The 24,833-nt window shown below is 39.9% G+C and overlaps 1 protein-coding gene across 1 annotated transcript in view; it reads right to left on the bottom strand.

Moving 5' to 3' along the window:
• Nucleotides 1-3,160: 3,160 nt before the first annotated feature.
• Nucleotides 3,161-24,833, bottom strand: part of LOC126473957 (protein LSM12 homolog) — a 37,943-nt gene continuing 16,270 nt past the window's right edge. The window contains exon 5 of the mRNA XM_050101327.1: nt 3,161-3,830. Coding sequence (XP_049957284.1) covers nt 3,756-3,830 — 75 coding nt within the window. The 3' untranslated portion in view covers nt 3,161-3,755. The remainder of the gene's footprint in view (nt 3,831-24,833) is intronic.

Here is a 24,833-nt window from a genome sequence, read left to right as displayed (position 1 = left end):
TTCACAATGACTATCACTGTACAGGTTTCAATGTGCAGTTCATAAAGTCAATACTGAAGCACAACTTCAAGACAAGAAGAAGTAATATATTACTGAAACTCAGTGTCAAAGCATACAGTTTTCTCTCTAAGAACCATAGAAAAACTTACAAAGGGTTAACAGACGGCAAAATATTTAAATGTCTAATATGTACTATTACTGCAACCGTTCCTAATGTCCTTCTGTACTTGCACACCTTCATTAATCTAAATTTTGGAACATATTCCAATTCCTCTTTCAAATAACAACAACTCCCATACAAAACAATTCTAATTCCATTTATCCTCAAAATTTTAAATTCAAGAAAGCTACGTCAGCAAGTCACATTTTGAACTATTGTCTGAAGAAACATTCCAACACTCATTCGACTCTATTGAAGCTTCTTGAATTGGCCTTACTATTTGATAAGCTGTCACAACATAATTTTACGTTAAAGAGATCAGCTTTGCTACATCTCCGTACAGAGCTCCTTGTCCTGGCCTCACCATTCAGCATCATGGCGATGCGGTATGCGGAGGTACGTGGTCAGCACACTGCTCGGCCACGTGTTGGGCTGGCTTTGCAGACTTTGGGGCCCTTACCCCTTATGTAAGAAAACAGAACACCTATAGCTGTCCTTACAATGTTATTTATTATACGGCTATTAGTTTCAGTGCTTCAGTGCAGCATCTTCAGGCCTTAACTAACACTGAGGGTTGCATCTCCAGCCATGAACTACCATCTCCAACTAGCTCCATGAGGTTGAGCGCACTTACACCAGTCCTCTCACCACGGAAAAATCCTTAGCGTTACCAGGACTCGACCCCAGGGTCTTCACATGGCAGCCACCTATGCTGGCCATTCAACCACTGAGGTGGCCTCTACATCTCTATAGCCACATAAAAATTCCAGAAGTATGTAAGTATAAAATTCAACTATGGTTTTAAATATATTGCAGCAGTTCCTGTTTCTGAAGCTGAAACATAGATTCTTCTCTGCCAATATATACATTACTAAATACTTTATTAAGAGACAAAAGATTTTTTTTTTTCAATTCCTTTCAAAAACTCCCTGGAAATTAGTGTGTGCTAGTTAAATAACAATCTGATAGCAACCTCCTGTCTAAAGATGTGTAATATCTGTACTACAAATGCACACATAATGATATGTGATCCCCTCTCAAATCTTCTAGGTGGAAGAGTAATAGTAATTTATTGGCTCACGTAATCAGTACATTTACAACAAACTAACAATGTGTAACAAGCCCATTCATGACCATTACTGTGATAGCCTAATGGAATGAGGTATCTATGGCGTAATGCAAAATGAGAATATCTTGCTTCTTGCATGAACCTGATCAGTGAACACTGCTACCAATTAGTTAATTGCAAATACAAATGTAGAAATAACCACATTCTTGGTAAATTACTATTACTCTTTTACCCAATAGATCTGGAATAGATCACACACACTTATGCCACAAGCACACCATGAACTAGGTAGTAATAATCTGAGTGTCCCTCATCCCCACTCCATTTAAGCACATCTCCCAAATCAATTAAGATTGCAATCCATGTGCCATAGTGGATTATGAAAGTCAAAAGCAGGAGGTCTTCAGACTTTTTATCTTCTTTCTATCAGGTTATACACTGAAGAGGCAAAGAAACTGGTACACCTGCCTAATATCGTGTAGGGCTCCGCGAGCATGCAGAAATGCCGCAACACAACGTGGCATGGACTTGACTAATGTCTCAAGTAGTTCTGGAGGGAATTGACGCCATTAATCCTGCAGGGTCATCTATAAATCCGTAAGAGTATGAAGGGGGGGGGGGGGGGAGATGTCTTCTGAACATTATGTTGCCATGCATCACATATATGCTGAATAATGTTCATGACTGGGGAGTTTGGTGGCCAGCGGCGGAAGTGTTTAAACTCAGACCAGTGTTCCTGGAGCCACTCTATAACAATTCTGGATGTGTTAGGTATCACTTGGTCCTGCTGGAATTGCCAAAGTCCGTCGAAATGCACAATGGACATGAATGGATGCAGGTGATCAGAAAGGATGCTTACGTACGTGTCACATGTCAGAGTTGAATCTAGACGTATCAGGAGTCCCATATCACTCCAATTGCTCATGGCCCACACCATTACAGAGCTTTCACTGGCTTGAACAGTCCCCTGCTGACATACAGGGTACATGGATTCATGAGGCTGTCTCATATCTGTACAGGTCCATCTGCTCGATACAATTTTAAATGTGATTCATCCGAGCAAGTAACATGTTTCCAGGCATCAACAGTCCAATGTCAGTGCTGATGGATTCTGGTGAGGCACAAAACTGGGTGTCATGCAGTGATTAAGGGTACATGAGCGGGCCTTCAACTCCGAAAGCCCATATTGATGATGTTTTGTTGAATTGTTCACACACTGATACTTGTTGATGGTGCAGCACTGAAATCTGCAGCAATTTGAAGACGGGTTGCACTTCAGTCACGTTGAGCATTTCTCTTCAGTTTTCATTGGTACCATTCTTGTAAGATCTTTTTCTGGCCACAGCAATGTTGGAGATTTGATATTTTGCCAGATTCCTGATACTCACGATACACACGCTAGATGATCATATAGGAAAGCCCCCCTTCATCGCTACCTCGGAGACTCTGTGTCCCATCGCTCATGTGCCGACTATAGCACCATGTTCAAACTAACTTAAATCTCGATAAACTGCCATTATAGCAGCAGTAACTGATCTATGGTGACCCACGAATCTGTGATTTACTTTCAAGTCATATAGAAGTTCTGCAAATTCTAGAGTTATTAAAACAAAAGAAACATACCCTAATATTATTGTGCATTTCTTTTCAAATTTATTAACCATAAAAAATTCTTACTAAAAAACCCCTATTCACAGTTTCTTTCTTCTCTCTTTTCCACCATACTGTACATTCTCCCTGAGCAAGGTAAAATTATCAATGTCTTAAGCTTTTAAAGACAAACGCACTTTTGTGTAATACAAGAATTTGGTATGAAAAGCTACTGCATATCAAAATCTTTTCTATGTCATTAATGTTCAACATGGTTTGTTAAACTGCCTGATTTAATCTGGCATGGAAAATGGGAGGGATAGAAAAAATAAAGGCAGCCAGACAACATAACAAGAATGGTGTATTGCTGTACATTCACTAATGGAATGTTATATGAGAAAACTACAACAAATTTAGTACATAACAGGATCATACAGCAATATATTATATATTTCGAAACTAAATACATTTGGTACTCGGTACTTTCAGATACTATTTGGCGTCCACCGTGTACAACTGTAAACTGACTTCTTCAATATGACAATTTCAAAAATTGTAAAAAACTGAATATTCAACTTTCAAACATGTTTGCCACTGTAAAAGTAGTGTAAAATTCAATAAACAAGTTGCACTTTTTGACAAAAATGCTTACGCTTATTGTAGGGAACACTGAATGTAATACATTTACCGGATTGTACACATCATTCATGGGAGAAAGGCATTTCTTCTCCACTGTTCCTCGGCAGTAAAGAAAAAACAAAAAACAGTTCACAAAATGATGCAAAAGAAATGAAAGAATGATTTGTGCCAGCTGAGGAGGGACTCAAAACACAGAAACAGGTAAACAAGTGTGTGTGTGTGTGTGTGTGTGTGTGTGTGTGTGTGTGTGTGTGTGTGTGTGTGTGTGTGTGTTTTTCTGCAGTACGCCAATAGTTGCTACTGCGGTGACGAGTGAGCCCCCGCAGCTTCGGCTGCTGCAACAGCTGCCTGGTCTTTCGCATGTTTCTCCATCTGAAACAAGAAAGAAATCTGTAATACAGAACACTTAAAATTACAATCCTACTGTTGGGGAAAGGATGTTAAATTAATGCACACTCTGAGTGATTACCTACCCAACAAGTCATTGTGCAGGTTCCCAAACCAATGATCAACTAGCACGTAAACGAAGTAGTTTATATTACTTGTAACATATTCGGCTTTCCATAGATTCAAGCACCTGAACTGTAAGTAAATCAAGATACTTCGCCAACAAACAGAGAAAAACATGGCGATGAAACATATGAAAGCATGAGATTAGCATAAACAAGTAACATCCCATAATTGATTTGCTCCATTTTATAGAACCCCAACCCCCTTCTCCCCATATGCATGTGTGCAGTTTGTGTGTGTGTGTGTGTGTGTGTGTGTGTGTGTGTGAGAGAGAGAGAGAGAGAGAGAGAGAGAGAGAGAGAGAGAGAACGAGGAATGGGGTGGGGGTGGGCATGCATGCACATAGTTGGGCGTGTGCATGTTTCCTGCTCACAACAGCAGTCTTACCACAAAAATTATACATGCTGGAGATGAATTCATAGCTCTAACAAGCATTTGGGTGATGGTGGTGGTGGTGTGTCTGTGTTTATAGCATGTTTTACAATTAGAATTACTGAGAATTTGAATACCATATACCTTACAAATTTGTACAGAATAGCTTTTATAACTCTTAAGTTCGTATACAAAAATTTTTCCCATCAGTAACTGACATAAGCTGCAAGAGAAGCTAAGCTTTCACATATAATGCTGATCATTTTGCACGTGTTACACTTTAAGATACATCACACAAATGTGCCACTAAAATTTTTAATAACAACGTAAACGTCTAATCTTATGGGCTCGAAATTCTTCTAGATGGTCGTCCTCAAAGAGTTGATTTTTAAATAAGAGTCAAACGCTCTGTGATTTGAGAAATTCATCGTACATTCTCGCATTAGAAATTGGTTCGTTTCAGCAGTTGCCAGATAGCGCCACATAACAGATGTCACTGCGCCTGCGCAGCTACGATGACGCAGGAGGCCCGTAAGTTCGTACGTGTAAAATATTAAAAGATCTTTCATTTTGTCGTAAAAGAAACAAGACATCAAAGGATACTTCAGGAGCATCGGAATTTCGTGAACTATACTAAAATGCATAACTCGGCTTAAAGTGCACAATCGTATGTCCAGATTCGGATGTAAGTTTTCTTGAGTACCAGTACTGTATTGTCTCATGTTTGGTTCTTTATTATGGCATAATGCCATACAAGCTAGAAGATGGAAAACGTGCACTTGAAATGCTGCGAACAGTGTAAACTAGCCAACAGTGTGAAATTAAACACTTCGTTTCAAAAAAATTGACTGCCTCAGCGCAAAATATTAATAAAAGCCAAATCTCTTTAGCAAACCGACAAAAATAACTTCATCATTCTGCAAGGTGATTAATGCTTGACTGTCAGAAAGGTGGAAATAAAACCTGAAACTAACAACATATTTTAGCCTTCCGTAATTATGCGAACGTATTTTAATTCATTTGGTAGCTCCCGGCCACAGAAATCCATTTTGTTTTCATTTAATGTGAGAGCAATAAATGAAGAGGAAACAGCAAAATCACTAAACGTAAGCACAGGTCACATGGAGACTAACCAACTCCCCACTACAACTCAGACTGCTCTGTGCATCAGCCCTGGATCTACGACATTTACGAACCGGAGCAATTTAGATAGTGGCACCCAGCCACACATCTGTAGTCAGAAACGGGAGAAGGTACTACTCATAGGCGACTCAACTGCGGATGCGCAAGAGCCCGCCCGCAACTGCTCAAATGAATCAAATGTAAACAGCTGACATGTCACGCTCATCGGAGGCAATTTGTTGTTAGGAAGCACTGCATATTCTTCCCACAGCCTTTGACACACTTTGGTTGGCAGACGCTTGTATGAGCACTGTGTTTTGTTGTTGTATATGGCGCATTTCCTTTGCGACTTAAGTTTTATTTTCGTTTTTTTTCTCTCGTTCATGTTTTTTTGCTGCAACATTATTATGCAAAAGTGGGATACAGTAATATCCTTCATTATAGTATTGGTTCTTATCGGTCAAAATCACAAAAAATTAACTGGTAACTAAGACAAGGAAAAGTTCCCAGAATTCTAAAAAATTCCCGGTTTTCTCCCGGACGAAAAAATTCCCGGGTTTTTCCCAGATCTCCCGGATGTCCCGGGTCGTATACACCCTGAATACAGTTGGAGAGTCCCGGCAATGCTGTTCGAGTTTAGGGGGAATACCAAGTGGGGTGAGGCATGAATGGAAATTTGGATTGAGGAGGGAGGTGTGCTTGGATAGTCCACGCAGTTGTGCAAAGCTACTGCGCCAGGGTGGCTTACTAGTTAGCGCATCTGCATAGTGAGAAGGAGATCCGGGTTTCAATACCAGCTTTGGTACAAATTTTCATTCATCACTTCAGTCAGCATATAAACATCCCAAAGACAGCGAAGTAGTGTACTGAAATGTACGGTCACTTGTCTGAAGAATAAGGACCAGTAATCTTCCAGAAGGAATGTTGTCCAAGACTGAAGCCACTGTAACTGAGTTTACCCACAAACAACATTCACATTCATATTGCTCCTCCTCCGCATTCACATCACACAGCCACATCCAGTAAACAACAGCAAGCCAGTAATGCCACAATTAGTGAGTGTATTGAATTTCATTTTTTATTTATTTATTTATTTTAACTTTGGAGAAGGTCGTTGGAAGTATGGTTGTCAAATTACTGCTAAAGTAGGTTTATGTATGCAGCTTGTACCGGGATATCTTCCTCTAACATTACTTTTCCTCAACAAAATTTATGAAAAGGAATTACTTTATTTTCAATGTTACAATCAATAAGCACTAGTTCTGAATGTACAGTTAAAATTATTTTTCAGAAACATTTGAAATTGCAGACTACTGGCACATTTAAAATTTCTACTATTAGTTACGCAATACTGTCTGGTTACTATGTTTATTTCTGACTTCACTTATGAAATAATAATCAAAAATATTAATGTAACAGAAACTAATAGAAATTCATTTGTCAAGAAAAATTGATAAGCCCTTTGGGATATTGTTATTTTTGCTGAGTGAGCCAGTAGTAGGCATTCCCTCGATGTGACTGGATATTTTTTGCATTTTGTGCGAACAATGTAATTTTGGCTTTGTTAATGTGAGAAATCAAAAAGCTGTATGATATACTAAAATGTGATAAAATATATTAATGTAAAAACTAAAATTCTGCAACAACAATCTCCAAATTTATTTAGATCAATCCAACAGTGAGGACCTAAAATGTTACATTTTCAGCTTCAAGACTCAGACCCCCTAGACAAGAAGACCTGGAGACTACTCTACATAAGAAGCTAAGTAAACCAGAAAGTATATTATAATCTTCACTCTTCTCAAATCTTCAGAAAAGACTTTACTAATTGTGGACAATAGCTTAAGTAGGAAGGAAGAAGAAGATTACAGGCTTGAAGAATAAAATTATTGGGGAACAGGTAAGACACCAGGTCGTACCAAACTGAGTAAGAACAGCAAAGGTATCAAAACATTGTATGGTTGAAGTGTTAACTAGTCAATATGAGCATAAAGAAGACTCAAAATGTTGCTAAGCTTTCAGCAGTGTACTTTTGGCCCAGCAATTAGATTACAAAAACACAAGACAAGGTTTGAAATCTTGGGTGCCCAGCAAAGTTTCCTCGAGTTGACCCATAAACAGCCACTTAGGAAGGTGTCATGTAGGTCCCCTTGACCATGAAACAGATTTGTTTGTACATCTTCCTCTCAAAGGAGCAGCAGTTTGTGTAAGGATGCAGTTTGTCTGGTGTATAATTAAGGAGGTGGTGGATTTCAAGTCATGACTCTGGATAGATAGTGTAAAAAGAAATAATTTTTCCAGAATTTCTTTTTGCTTACAACAAAAAGAAGATTTTCCTTAATAATTAATTTTCAAAGCAGTGACTGTAGTGGAGACTGACATCTTATCCAAAGGCAACCATGTCCATATTTTTTTTATCATCTACATTTAATTTTGATTCATTAAAAGCAGTACTATTAAGGTACACTATGGATTAAACGTGACACAAACAATGCTTTGAGCATCCATATGGAATCGTTATTTAATTACACAAGTCATGCTTTTAAGGGGGGTTATGGATAAATTAGTTTGAGACTGAGGAGAAAATATTTTAAGTGTAGATGTGTACCCCTGTTAAGGTTAGCAGAGGAAAAGCTAGACCGACATCATCTATAACGAGTTAGTGCAGCAGCAGAATAGAAAAGATATACTGGGAATAAACTGCTTTCAGTTCAGTAATGTCAGTGAGGAAAGTACATACAATCATTCTGCAGAGGACCATTTCACCCTATATCATGAACAATACAGCATGAGCAATTTGGTAGAGCATACAACAATCCCAATAACAACAAATAAAATAACAGGTAAAGACTGCGGTTTTGTACATGGAAATGGTGGCTAATTTTCATGTTATGAGTGTACACAAAGAACCTTGTAAAGAAGTTTATTACTACTCCAGATAGTCACAATAACAGCACACATGATGAAATGGAAACAGAGACACAAATGAATAATGAAGAATAGAAAACATCCCATGAGCAATTGGCCAGTAATCACAACAATCTGCAGCAGGAAGCAGTTAACTAACAACTGAGAAATTTCAACTCACAATTTGTGGTTGCCAGAGGAGGCAAGGAAGGTGTACCGTAAATTTATAAGTACCGGGTGATCAAAAAGTTGGTATAAATTTGAAAATTGAATAAATCATGGAATAATGTAGATAGAGAGGTACAAATTGACACACATGCTTGGAATGACATGGGGTTTTATTACAACAAAAAAAAAAAAAAAAAAAAAAAAAAAAAAAACTTCAAAAAATGTTTGACAGATGGCACTTCATCTGATCAGAATAGCAATAATTAGCATAACAAAGTAAGACAAAGCAAAGATGATGTTCTTTACAGGAAATGCTCAATATGTCCACCATTATTCCTCAACAATAGCTGTAGTCGAGGAATAATGTTGTGAACAGCACTGTAAAGCATGTTCCAAAGTTATGGTGAGGCATTGGCGTCAAATGTTGTCTTTCAGCATCCATAGAGATGTCGGTCGATCATGATACACATGCGACTTCAGGTAACCCCAAAGCCAATAATCGCACGGACTGAGGTCTGGGGACCAGGGAGGCCAAGCATTACAAAAGTGGCCGCTAAGCACACAATCATCACCAAACGACGCGCACAAGAGATCTTTCATGCGTCTAGAAATATGGGGTAGAGCGCCATCCTGCATAAACATCGTACGTTCCAGCAGGTGTTTATCAGCCAGGCTGGGGACCATGCGATTCTGTAACATATCGGCGTACCTCTCACCTGTCACGGCAGCAGTTACAAAACCAGAATCACGCATTTCCTCGAAGAAAAAAGGCCCGATAATGGTAGATGTGGTAAATCCAATCCACACCGTGACTTTGTTGTCGTGCAATGGAGTTTCCACAACAGTTCTAGGATTTTCAGTAGCCTTAATTCTGCAGTTGTGGGCATTGACAGACCCTCGGAGAGTGAAATGAGCTTTGTCAGTCCACAAAAGGTTACTCAACCAATCGTCATCTTCCGCCATCTTTTGAAACGCCCACATCGCAAATGCCCTCCCCTTCACTAAATCGCCATGTAACAGTTCACGATGCCGATGGATTTTGTACAGATAGCATTGGACGGTACGCCTAACTGCCAACCAAACAGTAGTGTATGGAATGCCTGTGCGACATGCGACTGCACGAGCGCTGACTTCCCCGTGTATAGACGAACCCACTACAGTCTCCATTTCTTTCTGAACTGTCTCAGCAGCATTACGCCTTGTGCTCGGTCGGCCACTACAGGGTCCATCGTCTAAACAACCCGTGGCTTCGAACTTCGAAATCATTCTCGCCACAGCTGCATTTGTTAACAGACCTTTACCCGTTCGAATCCCCTTCCTATGGCGATAGGATCGTAACACTGAACTAGCACATTCCCCATTCTGATAATACAGCTTCACTAAAAGTGCCTTTTCAGGTAATGTCAACATGCTGCGACTGCTGGCACATCTGATTCTCTCTCTCTTTACAGCTTCTTTTATACATGATTTTCATGGGCAGTCACTGACGTTTTGCTGTCCAGTGCCATCTGTTGGACATTTTGTGAATTTTTTTTTGTTTTGTTTTTTGTTCTAATAAAACCCCATTTCATTCCAAGCATGTGTGTCAATTTTTACCTCTCTATCTACATTATTCCTTGGTTTATTAAGTTTCCAAATTTATACTGATTTTTGATCACCTGGTATTTACAATGTTACATTGGTCATATTTTCTACAGGGGGATTACTTGTGGCATTATCAGTAATTAGTTATATATCAAGTAGCTAATGGCATAATGTACAGTAGGTGGAACATGAGAAAGGCTTATATGATACTGCACAAGTGTATCACATCTAGTATGCTAAATCTATTTTGATACGTACAATACCTTCTGACTGAGCAGCTTGAGATCTTCACTTTAAATGTATGCAACAACTAAAATCATTCGCCATCTATCGGTTGTACTATGACCCTTCAGAAGGAAGTGAGTACTTGTGTACCAGTGTTTTCTAGTAATGGACAGAGATGAGCCTAGAAGCCCCAGTTTGAGTACACCACCTGATACGAAAACACCTCGCAGTTCACCTTCAAGTCTGCAGTTCCCATGTCAATTGGCAACTTCATCGCTGGCAAAACAAGTCCAGACTTACTCTGATGAAAGCTGACAGCCATGTTTGGATGCAAAGATGCCACAGTGAGCACTGTCTGCCAACTGTTGTAAAGGAAATTGACAGATTCAACCCACATTCTGTGGTGGTGTAGGGAGACATCTGCGTAGGTAGCCGTACAGATTCTGTCATCTTACTGCCAGGAAGTACATGGTACAGATCCTGTTGGACCACATGGTGGCTGCTGCATATGATGGTGGCCCTGAATCCCATCTCATGTACAAGGGGTGTGGATGCTGATGTAATGAAGTGGCCAGCAGTGTGTCCCGACCTAAACCACATCAAATGTGTGGGACATGCTTCACAGATGTGTTCGTGGTCATCCAATTCCACCACAGACTCTTCAAGAACTCTCCACAGATCTGAGGAATAGAAACAGATGCCACTGGGTGACCTTTGTAGACCTATGGAGCATGCCACATAGGTCTCAGGTGGTGATAAAACGTTCGTTCATGGAGAGCATACACATTATTGAAACTCCCAAGTCCAATGAAAACCACCCAGGATGACAGGACGAATGTTTTCACTTTTCTTTTTTCGACACCTGTCAGACATTTCAGTCCTTGTTATGTAAATGAATGAGGATATAATGTTTTTTGTGTGCTTAATTTGTGAAACATGGAGGCATAATTTGCTAATATATCCATTCCTCAATTATTGCTCAATGGAGTATGGTAGACACTCAAAGTCATGCTCCCCTAATTATTTTGAGCAATGTATTAAGGTCTGCGTAAACATTATTTTGGTTTTTATCACATCAGTGATGTTTACTGACACAGAAGAAAGGAATGGAAATGTCTACGTAATAGGAGGAAAAGTAACAATAGTTCCACTGATTAGTCATCGAAAAGTGACACCCAGCAGAGGTGTGAGAGTGATATACTGAGATACTATAACTCGAGAGAAAATTAACTTTTTTTCCCTCTTCTGAAGGAACAGTGCATGCTGTTTAAGGACATTTTCTTTGCTTGGTTCAGCTGTTAAGGTTTATAGTATTGCAATAATTCTGAAACACCTGGAGCAATTTCAGTTGAACTTTTTCATGAATATGACTGTGGCAGACGTGGGAGGTAAGAATGTGGTAATACGAGGTGCATTCAAGTTCCAAGGCCTCCGATTTTTTTTTAATTAACTACTCACCTGAAATCAATGAAACTGGCGTTACTTCTCAACATAATCGTCCTGCAGACGTACACATTTTTCACAACGCTGACGCCATGATTCCATGCCAGCGGCGAAGGCTTCTTTAGGAGTCTGTTTTGACCACTGGAAAATCACTGAGGCAATAGCAGCACGGCTAGTGAATGTGCGACCATCGAGAGTCTTTCATTGTTGGAAAAAGCCAAAAGTCACTAGGAGCCAGGTCAGGTGAGTAGGAAGCATGAGGAATCACTTCAAAGTTGTTATCACGAAGAAACTGTTGCATAACGTTAGCTCGATGTGCGGGTGCGTTGTCTTGGTGAAACAGCACACGCGCAGCCCTTCCCAGACGTTTTTGTTGCAGTGCAGGAAGGAATTTGTTCTTCAAAACATTTTCGTAGGATGCACCTGTTACCGTAGTGCCCTTTGGAATGCAATGGGTAAGGATTACACCCTCGCTGTCCCAGAACATGGACACCATCATTTTTTCAGCACTGGCGGTTACCCGAAATTTTTTTGGTGGCGGTGAATCTGTGTGCTTCCATTGAGCTGACTGGCGCTTTGTTTCTGGATTGAAAAATGGCATCCACGTCTCATCCATTGTCACAACCGAAGAAAAGAAAGTCCCATTCATGCGGTCGTTGCGCGTCAACATTGCTTGGCAACATGCCACACGGGCAGCCATGTGGTCGCCCGTCAGCATTCGTGGCACCCACCTGGATGACACTTTTCGCATTTTCAGGTCGTCATGCAGGATTGTGTGCACAGAACCCACAGAAATGCCAACTCTGGAGACGATCTGTTCAACAGTCATTCGGCAATCCCCCAAAACAATTCTCTCCACTTTCTTGATCATGTCGTCAGACCGGCTTGTGCCAGCCCGAGGTTGTTTCGGTTTGTTGTCACATGATGTTCTCCCTTTATTAAACTGTCGCACCCACGAACGCACTTTCGACACATACATAACTCCATCACCACATATCTCCAACTGTCGATGAATTTCAATTGGTTTCACACCACGCAAATTCAGAAAACGAATGATTGCACGCTGTTCAAGCAAGGAAAACGTCGCCATTTTAAGGATTTAAAACAGTTCTCATTCTCGCCGCTGGCGGTAAAATTCCATCTGCCGTATGGTGCTGCCATCTCTGGGACGTATTGACAATGAACGCGGCCTCATTTTAAAACAATGCGCATGTTTCTATCTCTTTCCAATCCGGAGAAAAAAAAATCGGAGGCCTTAGAACTTGAATGCACCTCGTATTTATGATTAGTTCCCAGAACAATTTCAATCAAACTCTGTACATACAGGACTCACTTAACTATATATATATATATATATATATATATATATATATATATATATATATATATATATATCTATAGTTTTGGAATGACAATCCAAAACACAATAGGTACAGATAGTGGATCCAAAGAGGGAACACCAAAACAAATGAAAACTAGCTATAATATTAAATGAGACGAATTTCTATTCACCACATAGAGGAAGCATCAAGGGGCATACAGGCACATTTAAAAGTAGACTAAGCTACTGGAAAAAGTACTTCTCTAGAGGCAGAAGCACCCCCCCCTCCCCCCCCCCCACCCCAAATTCACACTCACACACACACACACACACACACACACACACACACACACACAAAAGCAAAAAAAGTACAACTCACAAACACAACAAGCAGCCACTGTTTTCTGGACACAAAGGCCCAACTGCTGTGAGCAGTGATCTTGGCTGAGATGGGTAGTGGAGGTACAGAAGAAGTATGGAGTGGAGTGGGGAGGGAAAGGGATAGCATGGGGTGTGTAGGAGAATATTCTGTAGTACTGCCTGTGGGAATGGGAATAAGATAGTGAGCTGTTAGGAGCAGCAAACTGTGCTCAGGGAAAGGGGGCGGGATGGGTGGGGTGAGGTGGGGTGGGGGGGGGGGGCCATGGAGAAGAAAGAAGCACAGAAAGAAATAGGACTATGCAGGTAATATTACAGTTGCTGAAAATTACAGCCATGAATAAAATGAATATACCATTGCAGCCTCACACATAGCTGCTACCTATCACTTTATTCATGGCTGTAATTTTCAGCAACTTTAATATCACCTTTTACAGGATTAATTTCAGTGATCAGTTGCAAATAAATTTTATTATCTTTATCAGTTTCGACACATTAATTTCTCATTTTCAGAAGCTTAGTTTAGTAGACAGTCAACATCTTCATAAAAGGATAATACTATGGTATGTTCAGAAATTTACATATTGTATGTGGTTATTTTAAACACTATTTGACAATTTACAATAACTGAATCACATCAATGTATCTGCTGTGCTAGTTCAATTCAACAATTCGACAATTTGCGGTAACTGAAGCACATCCACATATCTGTTGTGCTAGTACAACAGATACATAGATGTGATTCAGTTATTGTAAAATGTCAGTTTTAGTGTCTTGAAGGGAGGATAAATGAACAAAAGCAAAACAAGGATAATGGAATGTAGTTGAATTAAGTCGGGTGATGCTGAGGGAATTAGATTAGGAAATGAGACACTTAAAGTAGTAAATGAGTTTTGCTATTTGGGGAGCAAAATAACTGACGATGGTCGAAGTAGGGAGGATATAAAATGTAGACTGGCAATGATAAGGAAAGCGTTTCTTAAGAAGAGAAACTTGTTAACATCGAGTATAGACTTAGGTGTCAGGAAGTCGTTTCTGAAAGTATTTGTAGGGAGTGTAGCCATGTACGGAAGTGAAACATAGGCGATAAATAGTTTAGACAAGAAGAGAATAGAAGCTTCAGAAATGTGGTGCTACAGAAGAATGCTGAAGATTAAATGGGTAGGTCACATAACTAATAAGGAGGTATTGAATAGGATTGGGGAGAAGAGGAGTTTGTAGCACAACTTGACAAGAAGAAGGGATCGGTTGGTAGGACATGTTCTGAGGCATCAAGGGATCACCAATTTAGTATTGAAGGGCAGCGTGGAGGGTAAAAATCGTAGAGGGAGACCAAGAGATGAATACACTAAACAGATTCAGAAGGATGTAGGCTGCAGTACGTATTGGCAGATGAAGAAGCTCGCACAGGATAGAGTAGCATGGACAGCTGCATCAAACCAGTCTCAGGACTGAAGACAACAACAACAGTAACACGTACATGAAGAAAATATTGACTGACTCCTAAAGTAAGATTTTGAGGAGGACAAATTAATTTGTTGATACTGGTAAAGGTAATAAAAGTTATTTGCAACTGATGACTGAAATTAACCCTGGGAAAAAAAAAACATTATCCACCCTCACGACGTCCAGCCACACCCCCCACAAGCAGTACTACAGTATTTTCCACCACTCCTACCCTCCCGATCCCTTCCTCACACATCATCTATACCATAACCACCCATCCCAACAGAGATTCCTCAGCTCACCGCAGTTAGGCCCTAATATCAGGAGATGTGTGTGTGTGTGTGTGTGTGTGTGTGTGTGTGTGTGTGTGTGTGTGTGTCCTAAGGAGGAGGATTTTGTCCAGTAGCTTAGCCCACTCTTAAATGTACATTAAATGTGTCAGTCTGCCATTCAATGCCTTCTGTATGTAGCTATTAGGAACCTAACCCCTGTCATATTACTGTTAATTCATCCTGGATTATACGCTATTTGAAAGCAAACTATATCAATGCTGAATCCACATCTTCTAGAGATGCCAGGGTGAATGGAGAGAGCTCCAATCATATATAATCCCTAGTTGTGGATTTGGTTGTGAGGAGGGAGTGACTTGATCTGAAACATAATCCCAGAACACAACGAGAAATTTCAACCAAACTTAATACAAATGCAGCTTACTATCTAGGAAAAAATACAGTGTGTAAGACACTGCTAGCACTCGTTATTTGTGGGCATGAGAAGAAGACACAAGTTAATAATTTAAAAATATTAGTGTCAAATAACCAGTTTTTGCCACTGTTAAGATGATTCATAACAGTCCTGGCAAGCCACCATAAGTTGCATGGCGGAGGGTACTTGGTACCACTACCAGTAATTCCCTTTCCTGTTTCCCTCACAATTGGTGCAAGGGAAAAAAACTCTCTCTAAGCCTCCATACAAGTGCTAATTTCTCTAATCTTGCCTTTGTGGTCCTTAAGCAAAATGTATGATGGTTGCAGCAGAATTGTTCTGCAGAGTACGGTGAGAGGAAGGGGAACACGGGATGAAAGGAGATGATTTAAGAACAATCAAACAAGATTGTTATTACTGAATTCCGTGTTGCTAAGCTGATTACCAACAACCCTGAAAACAATTGACCCCTAGGGGTATGTGTGAGCACAGGGTGAAATAGAAAGTATAATTAGATATGTATTGTGCAATTTCAAACACACTTGGTTCAAATGTTACTGTTGGAAAACCACTGGAGGGTGAAAAGACGATATGAGATTTTAACTTGGCAACACCAAGTAATTTGCTGGTATTATAATGAAAGAAAAAGTAAAAGGTTGTTGGAAGCAATATTACAAGGTATCAAAAAAGAAAAAGAAAGCAGCAGTCTGTTTTCTACATGTGTATGTGAAGAGATAGTAATGTTTATGTGTTTTACTGCCTGCAGTTATTGCATAATGTTTTGAGAGCACCGAGCTAATAGTTCATTTATTTATCAGGTGACAGCATGTGTTACCTAATTCTAGAAAAATCTTTGCACTGGAACAGATGAAAGGAAATGGAAATCCAAGGAACTGGAAGTGCAAGGAAGAGGCAGTAACATGAGAACAGATGCAAGAAAGATTAAGTAGTGTGAAGTTAGGATATTTTGTTAGTGTTAGTGCAATTAAGGTTACCTTGTGTGACTCAGACGTAAAAGAAGTAAATTCACCTATGAAGCTTTGGGAAGCAGACACTGATCTGCTCATGCCAGCTGGCTCACACATCTACAGTGGCAAACCAACAGCTGGTTTATGGACACAAACACTCACTCTCTCTCTCTCTCTCTCTCTCTCTCTCTCTCACACACACACACACACACACACACACACACACACAATCACTACAAATATATCAAGAAAAAGTAATTATACAGAGGTACATTTTTTGCTAAGTTATAGCGGACAATGTGACAAATAATCTGACATACGAGATGTGTTCAGATAGTAACGGGAATTTTGTAATACTGCCTACATATTAGTCTAATTGGCGTGATTTTTTCATTGTTGAGTTCGTAACATGTCTGGGAAGTATATGTACAGCATTAGCAAACATGTAGTCCATCATAAATTATCAAAAAGATTACTTATCTTTTGGTATTGCATATAAAAATGGATCAGAGAATTTTTAGTATATTTTGCTGTAAGAACAATATAAAGATCAGCGCAAATTTTTAGAAAAGTTACATACTGCTTTTGGTGAGCCCACTATGATTAAAACTATAGGATTTGGGATTGTTATAAGTATTTTGAAGAAGGCCATGATGAATTTGAAGATATCAGCACCCTGCATTCCCCAGCACGTCATCAACTGATGGAATTGTGGAAACAGATTTGTGGCTAAAAGCCATCTCACAGATTGAGTTCAAGAGTGGTTCTGAGATTGGAAAATTAATGTATAATATCTAATGAGAACTAATTTGAAGGGGATACTCTTGATGTAGGCAAGTAAATAAAATTCATAACAAAAAATTGTGTTTTTTTTTAACGCACCTCACATGAAAATAATTTCTAATGATACTGACTGTGTTTGTTTTAAATCGAATTATGTAATTTTTCTGTGGCACTGAAACAAAAATTTGAAGAGGATTTCAATGACAAAACGTACACGGAACTAGACAAAATAATAAGTTAACAGCCTCACAAACTAGTGTTCCGCTGTGAAGAAAATGAATCCCACAAACATTTGCTGTACTATAGTAAAAGTAAGGAATCAAGTAACTATAGCACTATTCACCTGTGCGACTGAACTCCATCAGTATTTTCTCGGAAGTTGGAGCAATCACACTTTTATAATATAAAAAACAGAAACAGATGAATTCGCTGATGTGGTTTTTGTTTTGGGGAAATGTTGCCAAACTGTTAGAGTAGCGGTGGGGTTGTACAATGAAAGGTGTCCAGATTGTACCAAGTACTCACACTCTGTCTTTGTAAACACTACAAAAAATTTTCAAGAAACTGGAAATGTGAACAATAAAATAAGCCAATGAAAAAGAACAGCAAATGATGAGAGAAATGTAGCTAATGTTTTAACAGTAATAAAAAAACAACCCCTATTTCATTACAAGGCAGATGTGCAGGTGGAATCAATCAAAGTAGTGTTTTGTGAGCACTACATTCCCACATATTTCATTCTATACATATGTTACTCCAATAACTTGATGACAATGACATACAACACTGATTGCAGATCTCCAATTAACACCTACAAAAACTGCAAAGGTAAATGGTATTTCTACATCAGGTTTTGTTTATGGGAGAAGCATCATTTACAAAATCAATCTTCAAAATACGCAGTACTAATCAGTTGAAAACCCATTCTGGTAGGGAGAAGTGTATAATCAATTTTCAAAATATGCACTACTATTCAGTTGAAAATCAAAGAGAACTGGATAAACACAGATCATTTTCTGCAACAAGTACTGCGGAGTTTTCAAGGCTCACCATGGCTACCCATTTTACTGCTGGGACTCGTGAAACCACAAATACCAACAGCTTCTGACACATCTTGCCATAGTTGTTGAAAGACAGTGTGCTGTAAGTAAAGCAATCAATGTGCTATCAGCACGGCAGATGTCAGGTCCATTCCATACAGATAGGTTAATCAGGAACCTCTTCTCCTGAGAGCGGAACAGTGATTTGAGGTACTGTTACCTTGTTACTATTTTATCAAGTTCCACCCATATTACATTGGAGAAGTACTCTTTGAAGTCTCTTTCCAAACTCTCTTTCCTCATATTCATTTGCAATGTATGATGCTTTTAATGATATGGCTAATTTTTATTTCAATTTTGTGGCCAGATACTCTTCTTGTCACCACTCTTACCAATTAAATTAAGGAGAGAGGTTGTGTCATCCATTTATGAATCATGGGAACTTAGTTCTTTGTGTACTCTTGTTTTAACAGTTCACACAGTGTATTTCCTAAGGCAGAAATAGCGGACCATTCCAGCATTTGCCAAAACAAGCATGGGAAATAACCTAAAATTTACATTCAGAATGGACGATATAACAGACCAATGACTGTTGGATTTAATCCAGGTCTGGCTCACATCCCTGCCACACAAACTTGCACTTCGTGTATGAAACTACACAAACATGTCCTCTGTAGACTCTTTCGAATTTCACATAAAAAATTAATTAGTTTCATAAAAAAAATTAGTGTCATAATTCAGCAGCTATATGTATCAGAAAATTAGTCACACTGCCTGTTAAGACTTAGTGAAAACTGCACCTCAGTACATTTACTCATTATGGGTATATTTTGGGTGGCCTGTCTTAGCTGCCCCACACGACATGCGCATTTGTGTTTGGTGTGTGTGTGTGTGTGTGTGTGTGTGTGTGTGTGTGTGTGTGTGTGTGTGTGTGTGTGTGTGTATGTTTTGGACTTAGTCTGATAGCTAATAATGTCTATCAGTCTTGGTTTTCATTGTGCCTGTCTGCCTCTCAATGCATCTTTTACATATTGATGTTGCTGAACGAAGTTTTATTTAATGTCTCCATACCAGCATCCTGCTCTTCACGCTCTAAGGACTAGTAATCTAATTATAAGAATTTTTAAAGCCAATGAAAACTGAAATGTGTGATACTTAAAATTTTGAAACCTGATATGTATCTTCAAAAGTCATGTCATTAATGGATACGAACCTTTCCAATGAGTTGTCTGACAGAGGAATTGTGTCACTTGTCCTTAACATAAAATAGAAAATTTGTGCTTCCATCACTGCACTGAGAATAGGCTTTCTTTTTATACTGGTTACAACAACAGGAACACATGATCAGAGATTACAAGACAAGTTTCTTGTTACCAAACTACAAACAAGTGTTTTCGGCTTACACAACCTGCCTCCTGAGCAGGCCTGGTGTAAAAGACCAATGAATCAAAAGTGAATTACGATTAAGGATGTAGATGACCTTTTGGGCAGATGTTTATGGTACGAGGGTCACTCGAAAAGAAATGCACACTATTTTTTTTAAATCCATCTTTTATTCTACATGTTTGAAAGTTTTACAGTGTGTAGATACATCCTTTATGAACAATATTTTCATTTCTCCACATAATTTCCATCCCTCTCAACTGTATTACGCCGTCTTGCAACCAGCGCCTGTATACCCGCACAGTAAAATTCTGGACCAACCTGTTGGAGCCACTGTTTGGCAGCGTGCACAAGGGAGTCATAATCTTCAAACCTTGTTCCACGAAGAGAGTCTTTCAGTTTCCCAAAGAGATGATAGTTACATGGAGCCAGGTCAGGACTGTAAGGCGGGTGTTTCAGTGTTGTCCATCTGAGTTTTGTGATCGCTTCCATGGTTTTTTGACTGACATGTGGCCGTGCATTGTCGTGCAACAGCAAAACGTCCTGCTTTTGCAGATGTACCGTATTTACTCGAGACTAAGTCGCACTCGAATCTAAGCCGCACCTGAAAAATGAGGCTCGAAATCAAGGAAAAAAAATTTCCCGAAACTAAGCCGCACCTGAAATTTGAGACTCGAATTTCAAGGGGAGAGAAAAGTTTTAGGCCGCATCTCCAAATCGAAACAAAGTTGGTCCACTGTAATATGAGACAATTTAGGTCGAATGAATGACGATACAGCTACAGTAGTTTGGTTCGAGTCGTAAGCTTAGCAGTTAAGCTTTACCAGGTAGCCATTGCTATGCGTCAGTCGCTCCGTCCGTATTTATATGGGTACCCTTCCTTTTTCACGTGCTTCGTCTGGTTTGAATTGATTGCTTGTTTTTCTTTGATCTGATAAGTGCCGTTCTCTTTGTTATAGGTGTTAACGTCACTCTAAGCTGAAAATGCATTATTGTACTATGTCATGCGTTGTTTGTCGCATTTTGATAATGAGTGTTTACGACCTGTCGCCGCTCGCGGCATGTCTTGCTTTTGTGCGAGCTACCGCCGCTTCCAATTAAAAAAAAAAAAAGAGGAATCGTCTCATTAGCGAAACAATGGCAAGAGACTGCTATTTGTTGTTACTTACACTGCTGCTTTCTTTGATAATAATCAACAAGAACCAAATAATAGACTGCGTGTGATAGAAGATGTTGTGAATGAGAGTTTAGCGAAAATTTTTCTTCGTTTGAAAATCTTTGCAGACGCCTGTAATGTACTAAAGAGTACATTACATTCTGCACAGAAATTAAAGTCATTTTAGATTTAAAAATCTAGTGACTTGTCGTGCTTCATTTCTGACTGTACCACTGTTTAGCATAAGAATAATACGAATACAAACATGACATAATATTTCAAATAACTTCCGGGAATTCAGCCAGGTAACACTTTCGCGACCGCCGATATTTCGGCGGGAGAACACCCCGCCATTTTCAAGGCAAACTGCAATGGACAGGCGGCGTACATGCAAATTTAATACCTCGGTTCTCGGACCCAAGCAGGAAAGATAACACACACACACTGAACACTAGTGCCACCAAAGGTGGCCAAAGTCAGAGCTATCGATAGTGAGACTATGAATTCGCAGGTGAGGTAGCGTTGAGTCTGTCCCTCTGTTTCTTGACAAGGGAGAGAGCCGGATTCCAAACAGAGTTTAAACAGAAACCTCCATCCCTGTTAACAAGGTTGCTCGCTAATTTAATCTCAACTGCCTCCCGAATCACACTGTCCCAATAGCCTGTTTCTATAGATACGTTGACGATACCTTCGTTGTTTGGCCTCACGGTAGGGAGAATTTGAATGTCTTTCTAGAACATCTGAACTCGATCCACCCGAACATTCGTTTTACGATGGAGGTGGAAAAGGATGGTTGCCTTCCCTTTCTCGACGTGTTGGTTAGGAGGAAGGATGATGGATCATTGGGACATGCAGTCTACAGGAAACGTACTCACACCGACTTGTACTTACAAGCTAATAGTTGTCACCATCCGGCTCAGCGTGAAGGGGTACTTCGTACCTTGGTACACAGGGCACATATCGTTTCTGACGCTGAGACTTTGCCAGCTGAGCTGTCCCATCTTGAAGTTACATTTCGTCAAAATGGTTACAGTGATAGACAGATTGAACGTGCGTTGCGCTATCGACCAACTGTACATCAGGTGATTGATGATAATTCTGAGTCAACACCTAAGTCTACTGCCTTCTTGCCTTACGTAGGAAACACGTCCAATAAGATCGGTCGTATTTTACGGAAATACGATGTGAAATGTGTTTTCCGACCTCCATCTAAAATTAGAGCACTTTTGAGTTCCGTTAAGGATGATCTTGGACTGCGTAAGGCGGGTGTATATCGTGTCCCTTGTAGCTGCGGCATGGCATATATTGGTCAAACTATCAGGACCGTGGAGGACAGATGTACTGAGCATAAACGGCACACACGATTACAGCAGCCAAATAGATCTGCTATTGCCGAACATTACTTGGATACTGGTCACCCCATGTTATATAATAACACCGAGATATTGGCATGCACGTCCAGCTATTGGGACAGTGTGATTCGGGAGGCAGTTGAGATTAAATTAGCGAGCAACCTTGTTAACAGGGATGGAGGTTTCTGTTTAAACTCTGTTTGGAATCCGGCTCTCTCCCTTGTCAAGAAACAGAGGGACAGACTCAACGCTACCTCACCTGCGAATTCATAGTCTCACTATCGATAGCTCTGACTTTGGCCATCTTTGGTGGCACTAGTGTTCAGTGTGTGTGTGTTATCTTTCCTGCTTGGGTCCGAGAACCGAGGTATTAAATTTGCATGTACGCCGCCTGTCCGTTGCAGTTTGCCTTGAAAATGGCGGGGTGTTCTCCCGCCGAAATATCGGCAGTCGCTGAAAGTGTTACCTGGCTGAATTCCCGGAAGTTATTTGAAAGTTGTATACGCCAGGAGAAACTCAGGTCTCATGACATAATATGTATATTCTTCCGTGTTTGCTGTTGTCTCATTCTAGTTTTGTGGTTTATTACGCACACAGGATTTAAATGAGATAGCAGCAAACACGAAACAATTCATGACAAAATGCTCATATTCATATTATTCTTATGGTGATGAGAATACTGCATGTGATTCACAATTTATAAAAGTTCCTATTAGCAACCATCTCTTCTCACAGATAGGAAAAAATTCAGAACGTAGAGTCGGCCATATTGACAAACATCCTAAACATTCTTGCCAGTCGGGTTTTCGTAGTACATTGAAATGCTGCTACATTCGAAGATGAACAATACGGAATTTGTATTTACTTTGTTGGATAATGTATGAAAATGCAGTGGTCGAAACTCGGCGCGGAGAAAAAAAAGCTTGTCTTCCACCTTTTTTTTTTTTTTTTTTTTTTTATTTATTTACTGACGCAGAGGTTTTGGCGCCAGTATTTATCTTTGTGCCTACAAAGCATGCCTGTGTAGCGCTACATATATTCGACGGCAGAACTAAGTTGTGGCGGCACCCACTGACATTTTTAAGAACTTCCGCTTGCTTTGCACTCGATTCTAAGCCGCAGGTGGTTTTTTGGATTACAAAAACCGGAAAAAAAGTGCGGCTTAGATTCGAGTAAATACGGTAGTCAAACACGACTCAGTCGAGCTTTAAGTTTCTTCAGTGTCATCACATATGCATCAGAATTTATGGTGGTTCCACTTGGCATAATGTCCACAAGCAAGAGTCCTTCGGAATCGGAAAACACCGTAGCCATAACTTTTCCAGCAGAAGGTGTGGTTCATGAATTTTTTTCCTTGGGTGAATTTGCATGATGCCGCTCCACTGATTGCCTCTTCGTCTCTGGTGAAAAATGATGGAGCCATGTTTCATCACCTGTCACAATTCTTCCAAGAAATTCATCTCCACCATTCTCGTACTGTCCCAAAAGATCGCTGCATACCGTTTTTCTTGTTTCTTTGTGAGCCACTGTTAACATCCTGGGAACCCACCTGGCACAAAACTTTTTTAACGCCAGCACTTTCAGTATTCTGCAAACACTTCCTTCCCCTGTCCCAACGTAGCGTGACAATTCGTTCACTGTGATGCGTCTGTCAGCAGTCACCAATTCGTTAACTCTCTGCACAATGTCTGGAGTGTGTGCAGTACGAGGCCTGCTGCTGCGAGGACAATCCTCAATATTGCCGTGCCCGCTTTCATCACGTAACCCGCTTGCCCACCGACTAACTGTACTGCGATCGACAGCAGCATATCCATACACCTTTTTCAACCTCTTGTGGATGTTTCCCACTGTCTCGTTTTCACAGCACAGGAATTCTACAACAGCACATTGCTTCTGATGAAAGTCACAAGTGTAGCAGCCATCTTGAAGACATGCTCTGACGGTGCCACTAACGGGAACAAGTTGAACTAAGTTTGAAAACAAGCGGGAAGGATGTATCTACACATTGTAAAACTTTCACACATGCTGAATGAAAACTGTATTTTTACAAAAATAGTGTGCATTTCTTTTGGAGTGACCCTTGTGTAATTCTGAGGAGAGCACAGCATTTTAAGTATCAATCTGAGATGTTGCAGTCAATTCTTGTCTTTTCATGAAGGTGAACTGCTGATGGATGATGTTTCATCATGACAAATCACAAACTGCAAGTATGAGGAGAAGGACCAATAATGCTGCAGAAGTTTATATGCAATGACCTTCAAGAAGTTTCATTCCACACACAGATTTTATTGTCCAAAGGAAATATGTATAAGCTGAGGCTGGTTTCAGTCATAACAACCATCTTCATAGCAGAAAAGCAGTATACATCAACATATCAAGCACACATCGCACTTGACGAAAACGTGTTTTTGACCAACTGATGCACACTATTTTTTTCCTGTGAAGATGGTTGTTACAACAGAAAGCAGCAGAGAATAAATATACAATTGCACAGCTAATGTCACAGATATGC

Source organism: Schistocerca serialis, chromosome 4 (assembly GCF_023864345.2).
Source record: "Schistocerca serialis cubense isolate TAMUIC-IGC-003099 chromosome 4, iqSchSeri2.2, whole genome shotgun sequence".
Classification (NCBI taxonomy): Eukaryota; Metazoa; Arthropoda; class Insecta; order Orthoptera; family Acrididae; genus Schistocerca; species Schistocerca serialis.
Note: the sequence above shows the minus strand (reverse complement) of the source record. Positions and strands in the feature narration are given on the sequence as shown.